The following is a 21,809-nucleotide window of genomic DNA, read 5'->3' as shown; positions in this document are numbered from 1 at the left end:
CTGCACGTTCTGGCTTAGCAATTTGTGAAGCTACACATGAATTGTCACTAGCTAATTAGCTCAGTGAGATAGAAATTGATTCTTAGTCTCAGAGGTTGGGAGTTCAAACCTCAGCTGATGCAAAAGGCAGATTGTGTTGCTAAATTCCTAAATGTCTTCCAATTCTTCTGCTTGTTGCTCAGAATTGCCTAAAAATGCCCGGACCCGACCCATCGCTGCGTAGCAGCTATAATTTTTCCTATTATAGTAGCCAGTTCGGAGTGTAAATAAGAAGAAAGGACTCTTAAAGGAAATGACACTAAGTCTTTGTCAACCCTTACCCTACTTTCAGTGAAGCTTCCCTTTGATGTCTGTCTGTCAAACTGTCACATGGTTGTACTTTGTGATGTCTTCTGTTTTTTAACCCTTTGTTTGTTTGACAGGTTGTGGTTCGACGAGTTGATCACCTTATGGTTGTCTGTGCAGAATCTTCCAAGCTGGGAAGTGGTGAGAAGATTGATTTGTTTAAAAGATGTCTGAATGTACAGTAATGAGTATAGCTGTCTACCCAGTGTAACATGTTTTCCCACATCTTTGCAGCATCTGGTTAATCTCTTCGCTCGCTTGGCCAATGACAACATCGGCTACATTGACTGGGACCCTTACATCCCCAAGGTTTGTGTCTTTTTCTTCCACCGCCCACTACATAGTTTACTATTTGCTTGTTTTGAGTTTTGTGGCACATGCCCTCATGTGTGTCCTGACCTTTATGATTTGGGCTCATGGTGTGTATTTCATGGCCAATGCTGCTTGTCAGAGAAACAAACTATCAGGTTTCCTTGTTGCTCCTGCTCTTGGGTAACTGAGGGGAAGTGTCTTGCATCATGCTTGTGTATCAGCTGAGTGAATGTTTTGATCCATTCAGTATGTGTTACACATAAACATATACTCTGATCCATTAATCCCAATTAAATGTCATGGAATTTTGCAACAACTAAGTCCACCCTAAGATATTCTAATGTGGAATATATGGTGTTGTTTTTCACATTTTAGATTTTCACAAGAATTTTGAGGAGTTTGAATCTACCTGTGGGGACCAGTCAGATGATAGTACCACGATATGTCACCAATGCCTATGACATCAGCCATGTGGTGCTTTGGGTCTCATCCCTCCTGGTTAGTACACTATTCATAAATGATGTGCTAAGTAAATAATTTCAGCCACAGTTAGTGGGAAGATTGATGTCTTAATGATTCCTATTGTGTCCATTTCAGGGAGGACCCAGCAAGCAAGCTCAAGCACAGCTCAGTGGCCTTTTCAACAGTATTACATCCTTCTTCCACCCATCAAACCATGGCCGCTGGTTGGTGAGTGATTTCCTACGTCTTCTGGATGACTGTAGAATAGAAGGAACCATAAAGAATAGGGATGGCTTCATCAGACAGTCCATTAGAAATTCTGTGTTCTGGAGCAGCAGTCCAATATAATTGATTTTTTTAGTGATCTCGTAAGGTCAGCGGGTAAGACACCCACTTTTCTTTAGTGTATAGACTAGAGGTCGATTGATTTATCAGGTGGGCTGATAAAACTATTGTTTGTGGTAGACCTTTGTTAGTGTCCAATGATTACCCAGCCTCTACCAGTGACACAGGGACGTGACTTAAATCACTGAAAGGAGGTGAGGAGGGGGGTGATGTGTTAAATGGAGCACTAGGTACAGCTCCAGATAAAGCATGTCCCTTCTGCTGAGTGACTGTGTTTCAGTGTATTGTTCTTTGTTTTGTATTCACATGAAGTTTTTGCCTGGACAGCAACAACGGTCCAGTCTGTGGGTCCCTTACTGAGTGAATGCTGTCACTTCCTGTTACAAATTAAAAGCCCTAGATGTCGGCTGATTAATCAGCTACTGGCTTTTTTCTGTTCCAAACTACTGTTATTAAATCAGCTTTTAAAAATCCAATATCGCTCGACCTCTACTATAAATAGTACAAAAATAGCTAAAAAAAAAAAATATATATATATATAGCCCCTAAAAACTACAACTGTGTAGGTGACAGTGATGGCAACATGAACAAACAACCCCACAACTGTCATCACAGTTTGATTCAAATGTAGCTAAACTCTGATTGGTGCGTGGAAATAGATGACATCATCTTTCCAACTGAGGCCCTCCTTCTTGAAACTAATAAGTAGGGCACAAAGAAAAAAAAAACTACAGAATGAAAATTATCATAAACAACTGAAATCTGTTGGAAACATGAGTCATGACGGTCTGAATGCTCGCAGTTAATTTAGATACACCACTCATCCCACTTGTTACAGCTATAATTCCACCATCATGTTAACACAGCATGCCATGGCACTCAGCAACAGCACTTCACAATGACAAAGTACAGAGTCGCTCGTCATCGTTTTTCTAGGAAGCTTCCTAAATGTTTGTATCAACTTCAGAGGCATCAAGAGGACATGTGAGTGAGATGGCTGCAATGCTATTAAAGGTCACTGGGAGTGCAGCCAAATGCCGTTCTGTTTTGAGGATCCCCCTCGACTAGATTTGAAGCACCACGGGCAGCAATGTGTCCTCACACATAAACCTTTATTTTTGGCAGGGGCATGAGTTTGTGTGTATTCTAGTCTGTTCCTTGGATACATGTCAGAGGGTCAGCCACTTAGCGGTGGCTTTATTACATGTAAACAGTGTTTTGCAATCAACTAAGAGTAAAGTACTACTGAGGTCAGTTCATGATATGTCGGTCATGTTTTCAGAGGCTCAGCTTAACCACCCACTGGAGGAAAGGTGGAAATTAACTCTCATGTCACAGTGTAACAAAATCAGTATTCTGTGCCTGATGAGATGTTGTTAATTTCATTTAACTTGAGTGATTTAACTTTACTAAAGTGATCCAATAATTTGCACTTGTACAAGACAAGTAGAAAAGCTTTGTTTACAGCCTATTGGTTTGTGTTTATATGTCCGTTATGTCTGCTTCTCCATTTGTCCAGACTATGCAGAGGCACACTGTCCACCCATGTGTCACCCCTTTGTCATGTATCTGTCTTTCTGTCCCTCTGTCCTCATGTCCAGATGAAACTCATGAAGCTGCTCCAGCGCCTCCCAGCCAGCGTGGTACGGCGGCTGCACCGAGAGCGCTACAGGAAGCCAACGTGGCTAACGCCGATACCGGACAGTCACAAGCTCACAGAGGAGGATATCACAGACTTTGTGGAGAGTATGATGCAGCCGGTTCTGCTGGCCATGTTCAGCAAGACGGGCAGTCTGGATGCAGCCCAGGCCCTGCAAAACCTTGCTCTAATGAGGCCTGAGTTGGTCATTCCCCCCGTGCTGGAGAAGTAAGTCCGTATTGAACGAGAGAATCTCAATTGTGAAACTTTGACCCAAGTTCTCCTTTGAAAAAATCTGGAGCACTGTTGCTAGTTTTCCGCTTTAGATATGAAACAAGGCCACATTTTGAAGTGAACACAAAGGGCTGATTGTTCTCTGTGTCTACCACAGAACATACCCAGCTCTGGAGACTCTAATAGAGCCCCACCAGCTGACAGCCACTCTGAGCTGCATGATTGGTGTGGCACGGAGCCTGGTGTCAGGTGGGCAGCGCTTTCCTGAGGGGCCCACTCACATGCTGCCCCTGCTCATGAGGGCTTTGCCAGGAGTTGACCCAAATGACTTCAGCAAGTGCATGGTGTGCCCCACTGTTTTTCATGTCTACTTCCCACAGTATACTGTATTTTTTTACCTCGTAAATGTGATATAAACATCATCCCTTTCCCCCACAGATCACGTTCCAGTTCATTGCTACATTTGTGACTCTTGTGCCTTTGGTGGACTGTTCGTCTGCCCTACATGAAAGAACTGACTTGACAGAGGTAAATCACTATTATTCCTTCTCACCTTGTCAATACAAAAATGCTTCGTGTTAAATGATCCTTGAGTTTAACTTTTTCATATTTTTGGTATGACTTTCAGGTGGAAAGAGAGATGTGCTCAGCCTCAGCTGAGTTTGAAGACTTTGTGCTTCAGTTCATGGACAGGTACGTGGAGTTTTGATAAAAGAAAACATGTTCTGCATTAAGTAGCAAGTCAAGTCAATAGCAGCAGCTTCTTTCAGTCATGCAGTTATGATCAGGTCAACTTCTTTACATCTATCCACAGTAAAATACTGTTCAAAAACGTATTTGCTCGAACAAGATTTCCAGTTAACTGAACATGACAAACTGGAGGAAGCTTAATGCTTAAAACTCAGCCCACAACAGCCTCTGAAAGACCGTAATGTCAAGCGAGGAGGCTGAACTGGAAAAGGGTTAAAGGATGAAATCACAAAAGCACTACTCTGTAAAATCTATTTGAACACCATTGAATATAATTTGTTCCTAGCTCAAGGAGAAACCAAATCATCAAATTATTTTTTTAAGAGGAGTCTCATCTATCACAGGAACAAATCAAATTAGGAATACATTTAAAATTTGAATGGTTGATTGACATAAAGTACAAGATTTTACATATTGATTTCACAGCATTCTTGAAATATACAAGTAGATCAAGCTGCATAACCAACAGTATTTCCTCTGTTCATAATCTGAACATTTTAATTTATGGGTTTTTGTTATCTGCACAGATGCTTTGCCCTGATAGACAGCAGCACCCTGGAACAAACTCGCGAGGAGACGGAAACAGAGAAAATGACTCATTTAGAGAGTCTGGTAGAACTTGGCCTGTCTTCCACCTTTAGCACTATTCTCACACAGTGCTCCTTGGACATCTTCAAGGTAAAGACGTAGTTACACACTTGTCTTATTCCACATTTTTAATATGTATGAACACACACAAACACATTTGTGACATTGTTTTAACAGGTGGCTCTGGAAAAGGTGTTCAACTTTGCAACCACCAACATCTTTGAGACACGTGTCTCTGGGAGAATGGTGGCTGACATGTGCAGGGCTACTTCCAAGGTGAGTGTTGTCCACTGAGACTCCTCGCACGGGTATCAACTTCTCGTAGCTTATTAGTTTCCTATCTTCATCCTCCATGTGCTTCTGTTTACAGTGTCACCCTGCAGAGTCACTCAAGCTGTTTGTGCCACACTGCTGCAATGCCATAAACCAAATCGCTGTCCGTAAGTGCTCACCACACAGGAATAAGCATTTCTAAAAGAGGAGGTTTTCAAAGGCATGACTTTTCCTCCATGAGTCTTTGTCATATGCCTGATACAATTTTTTTTTTTTTAAACAGATGAGGAAGTGTTGAATGACGAGGAGCTTGACAAGGAGTTGCTGTGGAATCTTCAGCTACTGTCTGAGGTGATTTAGACTGCTCATGATTGACTAACCCACCCCCTAAGTTCCTGTATTTACCAACACCTTCTATATATAATCTGCACTTCACTATATTTTCCCCTCTGTCGTGTGCACCTCAGGTGACCCGGGTGGACGGTGACAAGGTCCTGCCATACCGTTCTAACCTGGTCCAGATTTTGCAGTTGACGCTCCACCTCAAGTGTAAGCAGGGCTACACTCTAGCCTGCAACCTGCTGCACCACATCCTTCGCTCCTCAGCCCTCATCTACCCCACAGAGTACTGCAGTGTGCCAGGTGGCTTTCACCAACCAGTCAGTGACTACTTACCCATCAAGGTAGGAATATTGATTGTTTACACAAGCTTGATAAAATCAGTATTACATTTTCTTTAACTCGTAACCAACAATGGCCTTGCTTTATTTATTGTGGTTGTCCCACATATCTGCCAGTGAAATCACACATACTCCACTTATCATCCCTCTAGATCAGTGAGAGATTGTGTTTCAGAAACAAAGAAACACTTGCAGTGACAGACGTTTGTACTTTAACCAGATAAGCCGCACAACTCTTTGTAAGCACTCGCCATGACCTGGTTTGATTAATTGTCCGATCCTTTCTTTAGATTGTTAGTCAGCAAAGGCCACCTGTACTTTGATCTTATTAAGTGGCTTCCTTGGTGGAGGCATGGATAGTAGATCACTTTGTTGGATTACTGTCTCCGGCACAACAAGAGAGACAGGATGTCTGGAGGGCTGGGCAATATATCGATACTATATCAATATCGTGATATGAGACTAGATATCGCCTTAGATTTTGAATATTGCAGGTGTTGTCTGTTCTTAGTTTTAAAGGCTGCATCACAGTAAAGTGATGTGACTGTTTAAACTTAACAGACTGTACTCACTTAGTCATTATATTCACATTACTGATGATCATTTATCAAAAATAATTTTTGAAAGCACCAGTAGTTAGTGTGACAGTATAGTCTAAGTATCAATTTTGAGGTATTTGCTCCACATTATCCTGATATTTTGTTTTCTCAGTATCACCCAGCCCCACTCACTTGTGGTTACCACAGCAGTGGCAGTAGTGCAGGCCTGGGGGAATGTATTATGTGTTGCATCTGTCTTTACGTGGTCTTTGATTAGTGCCATTTACATATATGCAGTGATAAATTGTATGTCTAACCACATGGTAAGACTCATAGCTTTACCTTTAGCCTCTAATCATAAATAATAGTGTCAATACTGATGCATTTTTTTACATCGTGATTTGATTCAGTAGATGGCCATGTCCGTCTCTTAGTGCGTGGGATGCCTGTGCTATAAGCTTTGCTCTTTGTCTCTGTTCCATGCAGGACTGGGGTCGGCCTGGAGACCTGTGGAATCTGGATATCCAGTGGCATGTGCCCAGTGTTGAGGAGATGTCCTTTGCGTTTTATTTACTGGATCTGATCCTCCAGCCCGAACTTCAGCGCCTTCAGAGATTTGCACAGGGAGAACAAGACATGAACAGGTATGGAGGAAAAAGTGTTCACGTGTGCTTCCTACAGAGATTACATTCTGATTTCTACTGAAGTCACTAGCTGTAGACTGGAGTCCATTTTTGTTGATTTGGATTGGCTCTATAGTGTACAGTGCGTATATAGATGATAGTTGTTGATTCTGTGTTTTTTTTGTTTGTTTGTGTGTTTGTTTTTTAAGGGATGACGTCCTACAGAGCCTGACCATTATTCAGCACTGCCTCCTTGGAGCTGGGAGTCTGATGCCTCCGCTGAAAGGAGAGCCAATCCCTGAACTGTGAGCAGTTTTATTCACATACTTCACTCCGTCCTGACCACGAAAACCAGAGAAAGTCACTGTTGGTTAACAAGTCTTAGTATATAAGTCTCTTTAGGGAACAATTAGCGGATGTGCTCTGTTCTTCTGGAGGGAGGAACCAAGGCGTTTGTTGATTTCATATTTTATAAGAAAGTAGATCCAGTAGAAGCACCTAAAATCTCCCATGATGGCTCATACTCTATGAAATACATGGATTAAAGGCCTTCTGGATTTGCATATTTGAATACTAAAAACACTGAAAACAATAAATTCCCATTAAATGTAGAGGTGTAAGAAAATATTGATGCTCTTGAGTATCAAGATATTATGTTATGTGATACTGTATTGATTGTCAAAAACACTATTGATGTTTAATTAATAGTTTACATGCAAGGATTCGAGGCAGTGGTTCATTTTGTTTGTTTAAACCCCTGACTGCTCGATCCTTCAGTGTTGTAATCTGTCTTCAGTTATTTGATTCTTCCACACCAACATAACAACATGACGCCAGCGTAAACACAAAGAACAGGGGCCTATAAAACAGGCAACAAGCACTGATTCTTGCTTACAGTATTGCATTATATCATAATACTTATAATACATATTGTATCGCCAGATTCTTGCCAATACACAGCCCTACTTGATTGACTGAGTTACTTATATATTTACAGCTGTGTAATTGTTGTATTGTTGCTAAGGGCTGTATGGTGGAATTAATATAGGACAGATGTTTTAGGGCACTTTTTTTTTTTAATTTAACAAACTTATTCCATTTATATTTTAAGTAGCTAACTCGGCTTCCAATCTGCTTTCCCCCAGGGTCCATAGTATGGTGAATCTAGATGAGACCAGCCTCTACACAGGAGTGGAGTATGGTACGTGAGTCACTTTTTAAGAACTGTTGGATGATAAAGGTTTCACTCACAATACATGTAAATCATCAGGTTTGTTGGAGTATAATCTGAGACTGTCATATTATCTCTACCTGCAGATGAATCCAGAGAGAACTACAGAGATGCTATCTGTAAAGTGATGAGACAGCTGCTGCGTAAGTGTTCACTCTCTGCAGCCTTATCCCTAATCAAGTCTTAGTCACATTCAGCTGAACAGACAAGCTCTCAATATACTGTAGGATTCTGTCCTGCCAACTGAGTTCCTTTACCTTGTCCTGCAGATTACATCCTGGAGCACTCTGAGGATGACACCAAGTCTCTTTTCTCCATCATCAAGGTAGGCAGCTAGCAACATAATAGTATTTACTCTTTTATTTCTTTGTGTTAAAGAATATGCCAATATCAGGGTTCAGGCTGTTGCACTCTGTCATCCCCTACCAGCATTTACTACACACTTGCACACACTTGCATGCTACCTTTTGGAAAGCCACAGTGGAGCTGTGTGCGTAACTTATTAAATTGATTGTGTAGGCGTAGGTCATCACTGAATTTATTTGAATCACGTTTGCCATCTTGAATCGCCCAAAGGCTACATAGGCTATTGGCAGAAGCTGATGCATTGATCCCAGTGCCCAAAACTAATCAATATTTTTGTCTGTGATACCTTTCAGATCATCAGCGACCTGTTGAACTTCAAAGGTTCTCACAAACATGAGTTTGACTCCCGCTGGAAGAGCTTCAACCTTGTGAAGAAATCAATGGAAAACAGAGTGAGAAATCGAACAATATATTGTCCTTTTGTACAGTTGTCATCCCCAAAGCTTACATTAAATGCATTAGTGATAATGATATTACATCCTATGCTAAAACTTGACTGGCACTCTAAAGTGTATAATGCCTTGCTGTTATATTTGCAGCTTCATGGGAGAAAGCAGCACATCAGAGCTCTGCTAATAGACAGAGTCATGCTCCAGCATGAGGTAAGTCCTTCATAGAGAAGTTACCTTATTGGATATCATTTTATCTTTGCCATTTATAACTTTAAAATTTTGTCTTTAATCAGCTGCGGAAGCTGACAGTGGAAGGATGCCAGTACAGGAGCATTCACCAGGAGCTGATGAGAGATCTGTTGAGGCTTTCCACAAGCACCTACAGTCAAGTGAGTTCCACAGGACACTCCACAGCAATGCATTATTTACATTAGCTTCCGTTTTGTTTTTTTTTACTACAGATTAGCCATTACACATTATGTATCTAAAATGCATCTAAATAGTGTAGTAAATGATATAATAACTGAGATTTTTCATGACCTTGCAGGTACGCAGCAGAGCTCAAAATGTGTTGTACACTGCACTGGGAACCTACAATTTCTGCTGCAGAGATCTGATCCCTCATGTCCTTGAGTTTCTCGACCCGGACAACGGCAGTGTCACACAGCAGCAGTTCAAAGTAAGACAGTCCCCTCTTGCACATCTGTGTCATAAAGGAACTCAAAGTTTTATATTTTCAAGAATTCAAATGTTATATTTTCTAATTAATGTTTTGTTCATGTCTCCAGGGTGCCTTGTACTGTCTTCTGGGGAACCACAGTGGAGTGTGCCTGGCCAATTTGCACGACTGGGAGTGCATTGCACTGACATGGCCCGCCATCGTACGCTCTGGCCTCAGCTCAGCCATGTCTTTGGAGAAGCCCTCCATTGTGCGGCTCTTCGATGACCTCGCGGACAAGATCCATCGCCAGTATGAGACCATCGGCATTGACTTCTCTGTAAGAAAAACACTTTTGCAAATGGCTTATAGAATTAAAGGGAACTGTGATATAGTAGAAGCTCAATAACTCAAATACACATACCTTGAAATTACAGATCGGCTTTGAGTGACTGTTGAATCTATATCTATCTATATCTAAGATCAGTATCAGATGATTTCCATTTTTTAAATTGAAAATATATGATAAAATTGTATTGATTCCAAAATATTAAGCCATGAAAACAGTAAAAATATAATTTAGTGTCAGTACAGAGGCCCAATTAAACTCAATTTAAAAAAACAATTAAAAACGTCAAATTCTAATGTAGAATGTTGACGGTGTTGTCCGATGCAAGGCAACACAGCTAGAGTTAACCCGACACAAAATTCAAATTTTATTATCAAATTATCAGTATTTTTCTCTCTGCTGTTGTCTTTGTCCATTAATTCACTCAGGCGAAGCTTACTGAAGCTACCACAATTCTCTTTTTAGTATTGCGGAAAAGTTTTAACCAACATTGACCCTACAAACCTCACACTTGCGCTGTTCCTGATAAAAGTGGTCCTTAAAAACTTGTAACACCATCTGGCCAGTCTCTATTGTCTCAAATGACTGTATTTATTAAACTGCTGGTGCAAAGAAACACACTCCACACATCAGAGGCTGCATAGAGTCAGTTTATTAATTCCCATCCCTAACAGACTAGTTATAGCAAAGCTGCAGCAAAAACAAAGGTTATGAAGATATATACTTACCTCAGCCATCTTGTCTCCCTCTCTAAACAAATCTTGCCAAAACCAGTTTCCAACAAGCATATCTAAAGAAAGTGAGACACCTCACAGCCTTATCATCTTTACAACTGGACAGTCGGAATCTTCTCTCATGTCAAAGGTTGCACAGCTCCTTTTGAGTTATTCAACAGATTATTTAGGTGTGATTCAGCAATTTTGTATTTAAATTTGAGTACATTTCTACCACAAAACTAATCACAAAGTAGTCACAAAATAGTTAAATGGAACATTTTCTTATTACTCTATGGTCTCCTGTACTCCAACAAAGCTATGCAAGGGAAACACAGTATTTTATCAGTCTCCCCCATATCAACTCTCTGCCTGAGTTTAACAAATCACTCCCTCCTATTGGGGCTAGCTTTATGTTTAACTCCGTCCCACATGTTTGGATGAATTATGTCACATACTATATGTTTTCCATCTCTTTAGATCCCTGCTGAGTGCTGTGATGTGGCCAGACAACTTATGATCGCAGGAAATCCTGTTCCCAAGGAGCCTGTTCTTCAAGAGGAAGAAGTAGGAAAGGGTTTGAAGAGACAGGAGCTCAAGAACGCCGAGTCTGTGGAGTGAGTTCACACCAGGAGCAAGACAAAAAAATCATCACCACACCAGAGATCTTCAGTTAAATTCGGCTCATCGAACACTTAGATATAAAATGGTTTTACTTTGAGTCTCCAGTTCATATCATGGTCTTTTGCTCCCACATAATAAAACACTTAAAAACTTCAAAGTACTGACACATAACCCATCTGTTAGGATGATACACTTACTGTGCAACCTAAATGTGAACATTTGGTTACATAACAGATGCAAATACTGATACTGTTCTACATTTTTGTAGGAAATACAAACAGCTCATTGGTGATCTGCTGGACTGCATCAGCAACAGGAACATGTAGGTCATTTTAATATTCATCAAATCCTGTTTATATTTATTTATTTATTAGTCTGTAACACCTGCTCTGTTTAACATTTCAGGCCATGGAAGTTCGAACACATTGCAATTGGCTTCCTGTCATTGCTGCTGAGGGATGATCACCAACTCCCACCACCTGCTGTTACGTTCTTTGTGAAAAGCCTCAACCATGACTCCCTCTATGTCCGCAAGGTGTGCCTCACACAAATTATGAGACATGTAGTAGCAGTGCTGTGATTCTGCAGCGTATGGATGCATTCCAGCCTTTCCTGTGGACATTTTGTTTGAAATGTCTCATTTTCTCCATTAGGTGGCGATATCAGCCGTGGCAGGGATAATGAAACAAATAAAGAGGCAGCATAAGAAAGTCCCCGTCAACCCCTCTGAGCTCTGTAAGCATCATATGGTTTTGTTTGTTTATCTTGTGCATGGACATTACAGTTTTTGTATCTTATTTTAATTCCAATTTGTAATTATAGCTTCTAAAACTCATCTCATAACAATTCATATTTGGTAGGTGGAGTAAAGGAGGCAAGTGGTATTGTGGCAGGGGACCGTCTAGACAACAAGTGGCTCCAGTATAACAGCAGCAGCCTGCCACGCACACAGCAAGACTGGGATGGCTGCGTGTTTGTGGAGAAGACCCACTGGGGATACTACTGCTGGCCAAGGTTTGTATTTTATGTCTTATATTCTTTACTTGACTGTCTTTTGCTATCTTGATATATTTATCTGTAATGCTCTCAATCAGACAACATCTTTCACCTTGTTTTTATTTACTACCACCTCATTATTCTTCTCCAGAAAACTTATGATGTATGCACCACTGGAGGAGCAACCCAAACAGAACTTGGCCAGAGAGGAAATGACAGAGGTTTGTGCACAATCATACACACATCAATAATATGAATGCATGTTAACTGTTAGTTAAAGTAATTGTAATGCCCTTCTTTACAGCGGGAACAGATCATCTTTGACCACTTCTCAGACCCAGTATTCATTAACCAGTTCATCGAGTTCCTCTCTCTTGAGGACCGTAAGGGCAAAGACAAGTTCAGCCCTCGCAGGTTCTGTTTGTTTAAGGTGAGATTTCCTGAGAGTCGTGTTAAATACAGAAAGCAACTTGAGTCAGCCAATAGAGAATTTAATTTGTTTCCTTCTTCTGCTCTCCTTCCAGGGATTGTTCCGCAATTTCAGCGATGCCTTTCTCCCCCTGCTGCAGCCACACATGGAACGCCTAGTGGCTGACACCCACGAGAGCAAGCAGCGTTGTGTTGCGGAGATCATCTCTGGACTGATAAGAGGCTGCAAGCACTGGAGCTACTTAAAGGTATGGGATTGAAACTCACCATGAAGAGTCACCTGATTTTTATATTGCAGTTTCATCATGTTCTTGGCTTTATGGTGCGTCTCCTTCCAGCCACTGCACGAACTCACCCGTACATACACTTGTGCTCTTTTTCAGGTTGAGAGCCTTTGGGAGGTTTTGTGTCCACTGCTCCGTACTGCCCTGTCCAACATCACAATAGAAACGTACGCAGACTGGGGCACCTGCATCGCCACAGCCTGTGTAAGCTTTTGCTTGTTCATCTCCAACATGTCTTCATCTTTCCTCTTGTTAAACTTGTGTCAGACATCCTTCCTTCCATATGACTCTGTTGTTTCTGTCTCGTACAGGAGAGTAGAGACCCACGCAAGCTCTACTGGCTGTTTGAGATGCTAATGGAGTCTCCAGTCAACGGAGAGGGGGGCTCCTTTGTCGATGCCTGGTGAGTAGAAAGGTTGCTGCCTGAAGCAGATGTTCATGTGACTGACAAACTCTGATGATTGCGCTTCTTTTTCCTTTTCCAGTCGTCTCTACGTGCTGCAGGGAGGCTTAGCTCAGCAGGAGTGGCGTGTTCCAGAGCTCCTCCACAGGTTGCTGCAATACCTGGAGCCCAAGCTCACACAGGTCTACAAGAATGTACGGGAACGCATTGGCAGGTGAGGTCCTGTTTACATCCCTAGATAATATGAATGCGCTATTTGTCATTATTCGCTTTTTAAAAACTCTGTTTCATGTGTCTTATCTTATCCTCTCTGGTTTGGTGTCTCTCCAGTGTGCTCACATACATCTTCATGATTGATGTCAACTTGCCATACACTCAGCCAACCACCTCCCCACGCATTGCGGACTTCACAGAGCGAATTCTGTTGCAGCTGAAGCCTCTAAATGAGGGTGATGAGGAGATCCAGAACCACGTGACTGAGGAGAATGAGGTTGGAGAGCAGGATGAGAGGACGCAAGCCATCAAGCTACTTAAAACAGGTGGGTCGAGAATCTGTCACCGGTCATCTGAACACTATCACAATACTGCTTATTGTAGGAATGGTTGAAACAGTAAGGAGTTCAGTTTAGTGGAAAATGAATTCATTTTTGTCAAACATCCACAATTAAAGCAGATGATCATTCTTTAAACATAAAAATTTCTGTCTTCAAATGTCTGCAGTGCTGAAGTGGCTGATTGCGAGTGCTGGTCGCTCCTTCTCCACTGCTGTCCCAGAGCAACTACGGTTGCTTCCCCTGCTCTTCAAGGTGACACACTCACTCATTAATTCAAAGCTTTGATCTGATAGCTTTGTCACTCCCAGCTTAAAAATTTTGACGCTTAATGTATGCACCATGCAGGGACTTAAAATGATGCTGGCGTTCCCATTAACCTATCTCTGTCCTCTGCTCCAGATTGCTCCAGTTGAGAACGATGACAGTTACGATGAGCTGAAGAGGGATGCAAAGACATGTCTGTCTCTGATGTCTCAGGGACTCCTTTACACAGAACAGATCCCCATGGTCCTCAGTGCCCTGCAGGAGGTGAGTCATCTGGCAGCTGTGGCTGCTATTCCACTTTTCACCTGCATCACACATGACTGGGCTTTTTTACACACCCTCACATCTTATAACATATAAGGCTACTAAGCAAAAAGATGAAAGCTTCAAAGGGAATGACAACTGAATGAGATTTTGAATCTGTTACATAATATAACGTGTCAGTATGGTAGTCTGCAGCTTCCTGGAGAATAAATGAGAGCTGAAAAAAGGTAACTGTGATAGTATTCTGCAGAATTCATCTGTGATTTTCGGATGCGCAACCAGCAACATGTGCAACATGAAAATAAAGAGAAATAGCAACATAATATGCAAAGTTGATAAATTAATTACTTACTTACCCTGAACAGTCCCAATCTGTGAAATGATGTGAACCACATGCAGAGATCGATTTGTTCAAGCTCACAAATTTTAATTTCACCATTTTAACCCATTTTATATAATCTGTGTTTTTAAAATGAGAGGCATTCCCCAAAAGAGGAGCTCCATTACAAAATCCAGGGCATGATCTGTTCCTCTTGTGAAACAAAATGCTCAGTGTGTTATTGATGTGGGATGGGTTTATTATTGTGTGTTGCAGATTGCTGGCAGCAGCTCCTGGCACGCTCGCTACACGGTGCTCACATACCTCCAGATTATGGTTTTCTACAACCTGTTCACCTTCATGAGTGATCAGAAGGCAGTGAATGACGTTCGGGCACTGGTGATACGACTGCTGGAGGATGAGCAGCTGGAGGTAAAAACAACCTCTCATTGACAACTGTGAAACATTAAAACCATTAAAAATGTAAAGCTGAAACATGTAGTCAGTCTGGCATGACCGTCACTGGAAGATGTTTGGAAGATGAACAGGCTGATTAAATAATAATCGCCAAGCTATCAGCCAATACATGCTTGTTTATGCTAGCCGGCAGTCTCGCTGTCTTCCAGCTTCACTGTAGTGATTCAGCACTCTCCTCCTGGCTCTCCACTCTCTTCCCCCCTCCAGTCCTCTAGCTGTTGCTATGGAAACCACAGGCTGCAGTAATCTGTTGCTATGGAGATAACGTTCAGATTGAAGGAGGATGAGAGGGAGAGGGATGGAGTAGAGACAAAGGAGAAGTGGGGGATGGATGAAAGTAGCCATTTTTATTTGGCCTCTTAAACTAATCTAAGCCTGATTTTACAGGCCTTAGCTATATGACACTTTCATTGCTCTCAATTCTTCAGGATCACCTTCATGAGAGAAATACATATGTTGACAGAATTTGATTAGCTGACACTGGTGCCAAGACACATTTTAGGCATGACCCTTGTCTTTCTTTATATTGCCAAGTAACCTATGTTGCACAAAGCTCAAAGCTTAACCCATGAGGAATCTATCTTCTTTTTTAAGGGAAGTAAGTCAGTTACTTTACAGCAAAACTAAACCAGGAAAACTTAACCTAAAAGGCCTTTCCTCTGGAGAACACTACTCAAAGATATGCAAAACACCCATTTAAAAGTTTACCTTGCCTGCTGAGAATTTCCCAGAGAAAAGAGACATAAAATGTGCAACAGACCATTTTAGCTCACATTATGGAGAAGCATCTCCACACACATATCCACCCCCAGTCCCCAGCTGGCTGCTATTTCCATCCAGCTGGCCAGTGTACACACTAGTGCAACACCCTGCCTAATAACATTGTTGCTATTGTATGTCCTATACAGTGTAGCGAAGAGCTGGTCAGTAAGGTGCTGGGGCCTTGCTAGTTAGTATGGGCAGGTAAAGCACCAGACAGGAATGCTACGCTAGTTACATTATGCCATGATGGCCAGAATTTATTATTCAGTCAATCAATTTAATGGTCACTTGTAATCATAAAAGGTAGAATTCCAATGAAATGTAATCCCGTCAATCCCTTCAAGCACCGTCTATTGAATGTTCAGCCAAATGAGCCACTCTTTGTAGGGCTTTGCAATCCTGTCCGGTGCTGTGTACATATCAGGCAGTGATGTTTCATGTCAGGACACTCTTGGTGGTGCAGGACTAGAAATTCTTACGCATTTGAGGGGAAACCTCGAATTTCCTAGAGTGTCTGAGGTGAAACAGTCTTTGCCTTGCCTTTGTCACAACTGAGTCAGTATGCAACGCCCAGGTCAGGCCATTGATGATGTTGACACCAAGGTACTTGAAGATGTCAACCCTCTCCACTGCGGACTTGTTAATATAAAGGGGGGCGTAGTTCCTCTCTTTTCTCGGGCGTAGCTGCCGTTCTTGCCCAGGATAGGGTGGTGTCGAAGATGTGTGCTATGGCATCTTCTTTTGATCAGCAAACTGTTGGGTCCAGTGTGAAGAGCAGATGTAATCCTTAACCAGTTGTTCAAAGCACTTCATCACTACAGAGGTGAGTGGCTGGTGTTGATTTCTTGGGCACAGGAATAATGGTGGGGTTTTTTTGCTCCCTCATATCCATTATTTTCAGTGTAGACACGTGAAAGCCGTGCTCAATAGCAATTGGGTGCACAAGTGTTCCCAAGTGCCCAATTTTCAGGGTGCAACAGCTGCGCCCTGAGAGAAACTAAGTTCAACTTTGGGAATGCAGCAACGCACACTTGACATCAGGTGACAAGGAACAAACAATCACAGCTGGCGACTATCTTCCGTAAATATCAGTCTTTGGTAAATATGGAGTAGAAGTTGATCATTTTAGTGCAGGGCTACCCAGAGCTTTACGTCCATTATATATATTATATATTTCAAGCTCAATACACACTTAAAAAAACAATGCCTCTGGGCATCGGTGGCTTGGTGGTAGAGCGGGCGCCCCATGTGCAGGGCTGTTGCCGCGGCGGTCCGGTTCGTGGCCCTTTGCTGCGTGTCATCCCCCCTCTCCCTCCCCCTTTCATACTTACCTGTCCTGTGCATTAATGGCAAAAATGCCCCAAAAAATATCTTTAAAAAAAAAAAAAAAAAAGAAAATGCCTCTTAAAAAAAAAAAAAAAAAAGAAAATGCCTCGAAGAATACCAGCTCTGAACTTGGGATTTCTGCTTAGTAGGCCATACTACTCAGCCATATGATCTACACAAATCAACGTAGAGAAAGTAAGGCCACGGTACAGTGCTGGTTATGGTCGTTTAGCAACATAAGGCACAACCTGCCTACGCGCCCTTGAAAGTTGGCACAGAGTAGCACCCAGCACCCGACCTCACATTTTCCAGGCGATAAAAAATGTGGCATATGGCCTGGCCCTTATAATTGTCCATGTTTTCAAACTGTAGCCCTAATTTGTAGGCTGCAGAGCGTGTGTTTATGGCACCTTTGGTGGTTCTGGTAATCCATGGTTTTGGAACGCGTCTGTTGTTTTACAAATTAAATCCACCTCAGCATCAGTGTATCTATTGATGTCTGCTTAGACTTTGACTGTGGTGTGATGGAGCATGCTCCAGACCAGATTAACTTTTAGAACGCCTGTGACCATATTATTCACACTTAGGATCCAAGCCGCAACATCTTTGGTTGACTGGGTCTCTATTAGCGTATGTCAGCTTTAACACTAATTTGTTATGTGTCAGTAAGTGTCACTTTACATTCTAAAGTTTATGTAACAACCATGTAGAATAAAATTATCTTTCAAGTATCTAATTAACAGATGAAGTAAGCAATGTCAATTACTTCCTTGTTCCTTTCAAGTCATTATAATGTTAATTACTGCCAGCAAGTTCCAGAGTAATCATCTATTAAATATATGTACTCAGTTGCACCATTATGTGTGTTATGTTCTGTAGTAATGCATTACACTCTGAAATTCAACTTTCCCATCTCCTCTGTCTACCTTTGTTTTCTAGGTAAGAGAAATGGCCGCCACTACACTCAGTGGCTTCCTTCAGTGCAACTTCCTGTCCATGGACACCCCCATGCAGGCACATTTTGAGGCCCTCTGCAAGACTTGCTTGCCTAAGAAGAGGAAGAGGGAGCTCGGCTCTATAAAGGACACTATACCCTCTGCTGGTAAGGAACATGTCTAGAATACGTGACAATGGACTAAACATGCTGTTCTCTCTCATTTTAATGGAATCCCACCTGTCGTGTTTTTGTAGACCTGGTGCGGCGCCATGCAGGTGTTCTCGGGTTGAGCGCTTGTATTCTCTCCAGCCCATATGATGTGCCCACCTGGATGCCCCAGCTGTTGATGGACCTCAGCGCTCACCTCAATGACACACAACCCATTGAAGTATGTATAATCGCCTGTTTATCACTATGCTGTCGCGCTGGGATTATTTTTCAACCTCCTTTCCCCCCCAGTCGCCTAATGCTTGTTGTCAATGTAACCTGTGATATGTTCACTGATAAAGAAAAAAACAATAGCCATAATTTCTGTTTGTCGCCTTCCAGATGACTGTGAAGAAAACTCTGTCGAACTTCCGACGGACTCACCATGACAACTGGCAGCAGCATAAGCAGCAGTTCACAGATGACCAGCTGCTGGTCCTCACTGACTTACTGGTCTCCCCATGTTACTATGCCTAAAACCTGGTAAAGCATTTTAACTTCACACTCTTCTTGAAACATAAATATTACTAAATGTTTTCACAAGCGCATCCCAAATATATGTAACTTGATTATTATTTTTTTACTGACTACAGTCAAACAAAGCTGATAAAGGGATAATTTTATAGGCATAAGAGAAAACTCCCTGAGCCACCTTTTTACAGTCATGCCTGTTTTTGTTTCAGTTTGGGATGAACCCGGACTGAACAGACACCAGCCTGCATTGGGGAGGAGGCTCCAGTTCCTGACTGCTGAAAGGCACAGCATCACCCTGGAAGAAGAGTGGCACACAAAGCAACTTGAGTTGTGGCACACACAGGATTGAAAAGTTGTTTATTCATGTATTTAGCTCATTACATTTCTACTATACTTAATATTTAAGGATCAATCATAGCAGGGATGAATGACCTGCAGTTTGTAACATTATTGTACAGTTTTATTTCTTCTTATTTTTTTTTTCGGGGTTTGTTTGTGTGCATGTGCACGAGTGTATGTGTGTGCGCGTTTATGGGATGCTTGAAGACATCCGCCAGTGTCCCACACATTTCTCAGGATTCTATCCCAAGTATCAACTCTGAGCCAACACCATGTCCAGTGTCGGACATACTCTTTACTATCTCCCAGTAGTGAAGTGTTTGTTACAAACCACAGAGCGCTGACTATTGAACAATGGTCTCTTTAAGTTAGACTTAAACCTGCAACACACAGTGTTTGTGTGGCTGTTTGATCTATTATGATTATATGCATCATGCATGTATATATCATGGTATAGCAAATATGCACAAACATATTTATTTATTTATTTGACTTTTTTGAAGTGCGGTTTTTTTTTTTTCATATTAAGTATTTCTGAGATAAAGTAGACGAGCTTTTAGCAAAGGAGCCTATTGTCATCCACTCTGGCAAAGAAAGGGAGAGGGCAAGCTCCCCACTGCTGTGCTGTGTGATGCGTTTGCTGTGAGGACGTGAGAACAGTTTGATGACCATTTTATGTTTTGGTGCAAGAAAATAACCACACCACCTGTCAATAATTGTGACCTCTTCCCACTTGTTCCCGTTATCATTTACCTTTTTTTTTTTTTCTAAAACCCACAGAGATGAAGTGAAATCACTTTTGTTTGCTTTCCCCTGATGACTTGAAATCAGTCCAAGCATTGAAGCATTTAGTACCTCACTTATGTATAGTGTAGTGCCAAAACTGCAGTGATTTTTTTTAGATGTACTGTTTGCTTATTGAAAGAGATGTCAATAAATTGTTTGTAACAAAAACTGCATTTGATGTCTGTTTTTTATGCCTCCGTGCTGGCGATTGCTGTGGCCTGAGGCATTATGTTTTAGGGTTGTCCGTCCATCTGTCCCATTCTCAAAACCAAGATATCTCAAGAAAGCCTTGAGCGAATTTCTTTTAATGTGGCACAAATGTCCACTTGGACACAATGATGAACTGAGCAGTTTTGGCGGTCAAAGGTCAAGGTCACTGTGACCTTGTCTGTCATGAACATGATATCTCAAGATCGTCTTGAGGGAATTTCTTAAAATTTGGCACAAACATCCACTTCAAGTCAATTATGAACCTTTTAGAATACAGTGGTCAAAGGTCAGGGTCACTGTGACTCTCAATGTTAGAGCCATTTCTGGCAAGTCCTAGTTTCCTGTTTTTTTCTGAGTCACTTTAATGGGCCACCTGACCTGGCATCTCGGGAGCCGTTAATTAAAGGCAGGTGTGCTGAAGTGACTGGAGCGTGGAGGACACCATGGGGTTACAGTCATTAACCACTGTCTATTTGGTTAGTCTTAGTTTTTATTGTTCGATGAAGTCGTTTAATACCCCATTGATCTGAACTTTGTTTTTGTAAAGGCCTATTTATTTATTTATTTTTTTAATGCAACAGTCAAGACAATCAGTTCATAGCCTCATCTTGCAAGTCTCCATACATCCTGCAAATCAATCAACTCTCAAACCAATACCAAAGCACCCTGGGTCATCAAACAGTGAAAACCAAAGACAGTGAGTTCATCATATCTCCCGTTATGGCGTCTGTGTACAGCTATTTTTTAACTTATTTGGAAGCCGCAATATTCATGAATGCAGTATCTCAAGGAAGAACTGCAGGGAATTTCTTCAAATTTGGCACAAGCATCTACTTGGACTCAAAGATGAACTCATTAGAATTTGGTGGTCAAAGGTCACAGTCACTGCGTCCGTCTTACCTTTGTGAACGTTATATCTCAAAAACGCTGTAAGGGAATTTCCTCAAATTTGGCACAAATGTCCACTTTGACTCATGGGCTGAACTATTAGAATATGGTGATTGAAGGCCAAGGTCACACTGACCTCATAAAACATGTTTTTGGCCATAAATCAAGAGTTCATGTGCTAGTTATGACAAAAATTCACACAAATGTGTCATAGGATGATGAAGTGATGACATTTTATATCCAAAGGTCAAATGTCAACCGTGACATCATGATGTTTACAAAAACACTTTCATGGCTATTAGTCAGTGTCATAACTCAGGTACAGAAGTGGAGACATTTGGTCAGATAGGCTATTGAACTGGTGACACTAATCTTGGGTGTCCATCTTGAAACTGCTCATTGTATAGGCTAGATCTTATGTGCTGCTGAGGGGAAGATGTGTGTGAAGCATCCATGTTTCCACAGACATGTAAACTGTAACTGCAACTTGACAGAGGCATACAACCGCAAGGCAGTGATTCTGGTTTACAAATCAAACGTGCTGAGAGAGTGTCTTGGCCCTCCATGGCACACGATGATTACTGTCCCTGCTTTAAATATTCACAGAGAATCATCACTGTGCGTGTCGCCTAGCAACCACGTTGTTGAGCTGCTGTTCCCAAGGACGGCGGTGAAAAGCGGAAAAAAAAAGAATTAAAATTATTTAGAAAATGGTTTTATTTTTGCGAATTTGTCGTGCCAAACGTCTTCTAGCTGTTATAAAATCA

General features: G+C 41.7%; 1 protein-coding gene across 2 annotated transcripts in view; it reads left to right on the top strand.

The window, feature by feature from the left end:
- Positions 1 to 20,112, top strand: part of psme4a (proteasome activator subunit 4a) — a 30,304-nt gene extending 10,192 nt beyond the window's left edge. For both annotated transcript variants that reach the window (XM_050070792.1, XM_050070791.1), the window contains 42 exons: positions 423 to 486; positions 580 to 654; positions 1,033 to 1,155; positions 1,255 to 1,347; positions 3,066 to 3,331; positions 3,495 to 3,681; positions 3,776 to 3,865; positions 3,966 to 4,030; positions 4,615 to 4,765; positions 4,853 to 4,951; positions 5,046 to 5,115; positions 5,232 to 5,299; positions 5,416 to 5,631; positions 6,654 to 6,811; positions 7,000 to 7,095; positions 7,936 to 7,991; positions 8,108 to 8,164; positions 8,291 to 8,346; positions 8,681 to 8,779; positions 8,927 to 8,989; positions 9,073 to 9,168; positions 9,327 to 9,458; positions 9,568 to 9,777; positions 10,980 to 11,116; positions 11,392 to 11,445; positions 11,529 to 11,658; positions 11,777 to 11,858; positions 11,984 to 12,137; positions 12,271 to 12,340; positions 12,424 to 12,549; positions 12,644 to 12,796; positions 12,932 to 13,036; positions 13,144 to 13,235; positions 13,318 to 13,449; positions 13,566 to 13,774; positions 13,956 to 14,041; positions 14,189 to 14,317; positions 14,913 to 15,068; positions 18,141 to 18,303; positions 18,393 to 18,526; positions 18,688 to 18,828; positions 19,029 to 20,112. In XM_050070792.1, coding sequence (XP_049926749.1) covers positions 423 to 486; positions 580 to 654; positions 1,033 to 1,155; positions 1,255 to 1,347; positions 3,066 to 3,331; positions 3,495 to 3,681; positions 3,776 to 3,865; positions 3,966 to 4,030; positions 4,615 to 4,765; positions 4,853 to 4,951; positions 5,046 to 5,115; positions 5,232 to 5,299; positions 5,416 to 5,631; positions 6,654 to 6,811; positions 7,000 to 7,095; positions 7,936 to 7,991; positions 8,108 to 8,164; positions 8,291 to 8,346; positions 8,681 to 8,779; positions 8,927 to 8,989; positions 9,073 to 9,168; positions 9,327 to 9,458; positions 9,568 to 9,777; positions 10,980 to 11,116; positions 11,392 to 11,445; positions 11,529 to 11,658; positions 11,777 to 11,858; positions 11,984 to 12,137; positions 12,271 to 12,340; positions 12,424 to 12,549; positions 12,644 to 12,796; positions 12,932 to 13,036; positions 13,144 to 13,235; positions 13,318 to 13,449; positions 13,566 to 13,774; positions 13,956 to 14,041; positions 14,189 to 14,317; positions 14,913 to 15,068; positions 18,141 to 18,303; positions 18,393 to 18,526; positions 18,688 to 18,822 — 4,837 coding nt within the window. In that variant the 3' untranslated portion in view covers positions 18,823 to 18,828; positions 19,029 to 20,112. The remainder of the gene's footprint in view (positions 1 to 422; positions 487 to 579; positions 655 to 1,032; positions 1,156 to 1,254; positions 1,348 to 3,065; positions 3,332 to 3,494; positions 3,682 to 3,775; positions 3,866 to 3,965; positions 4,031 to 4,614; positions 4,766 to 4,852; positions 4,952 to 5,045; positions 5,116 to 5,231; positions 5,300 to 5,415; positions 5,632 to 6,653; positions 6,812 to 6,999; positions 7,096 to 7,935; positions 7,992 to 8,107; positions 8,165 to 8,290; positions 8,347 to 8,680; positions 8,780 to 8,926; positions 8,990 to 9,072; positions 9,169 to 9,326; positions 9,459 to 9,567; positions 9,778 to 10,979; positions 11,117 to 11,391; positions 11,446 to 11,528; positions 11,659 to 11,776; positions 11,859 to 11,983; positions 12,138 to 12,270; positions 12,341 to 12,423; positions 12,550 to 12,643; positions 12,797 to 12,931; positions 13,037 to 13,143; positions 13,236 to 13,317; positions 13,450 to 13,565; positions 13,775 to 13,955; positions 14,042 to 14,188; positions 14,318 to 14,912; positions 15,069 to 18,140; positions 18,304 to 18,392; positions 18,527 to 18,687; positions 18,829 to 19,028) is intronic.
- Positions 20,113 to 21,809: the final 1,697 nt, after the last annotated feature.

The sequence above is a fragment of the Epinephelus moara genome, chromosome 19, assembly GCF_006386435.1.
Source record: "Epinephelus moara isolate mb chromosome 19, YSFRI_EMoa_1.0, whole genome shotgun sequence".
Taxonomy (NCBI): Eukaryota; Metazoa; Chordata; class Actinopteri; order Perciformes; family Serranidae; genus Epinephelus; species Epinephelus moara.
Note: the sequence above shows the minus strand (reverse complement) of the source record. Positions and strands in the feature narration are given on the sequence as shown.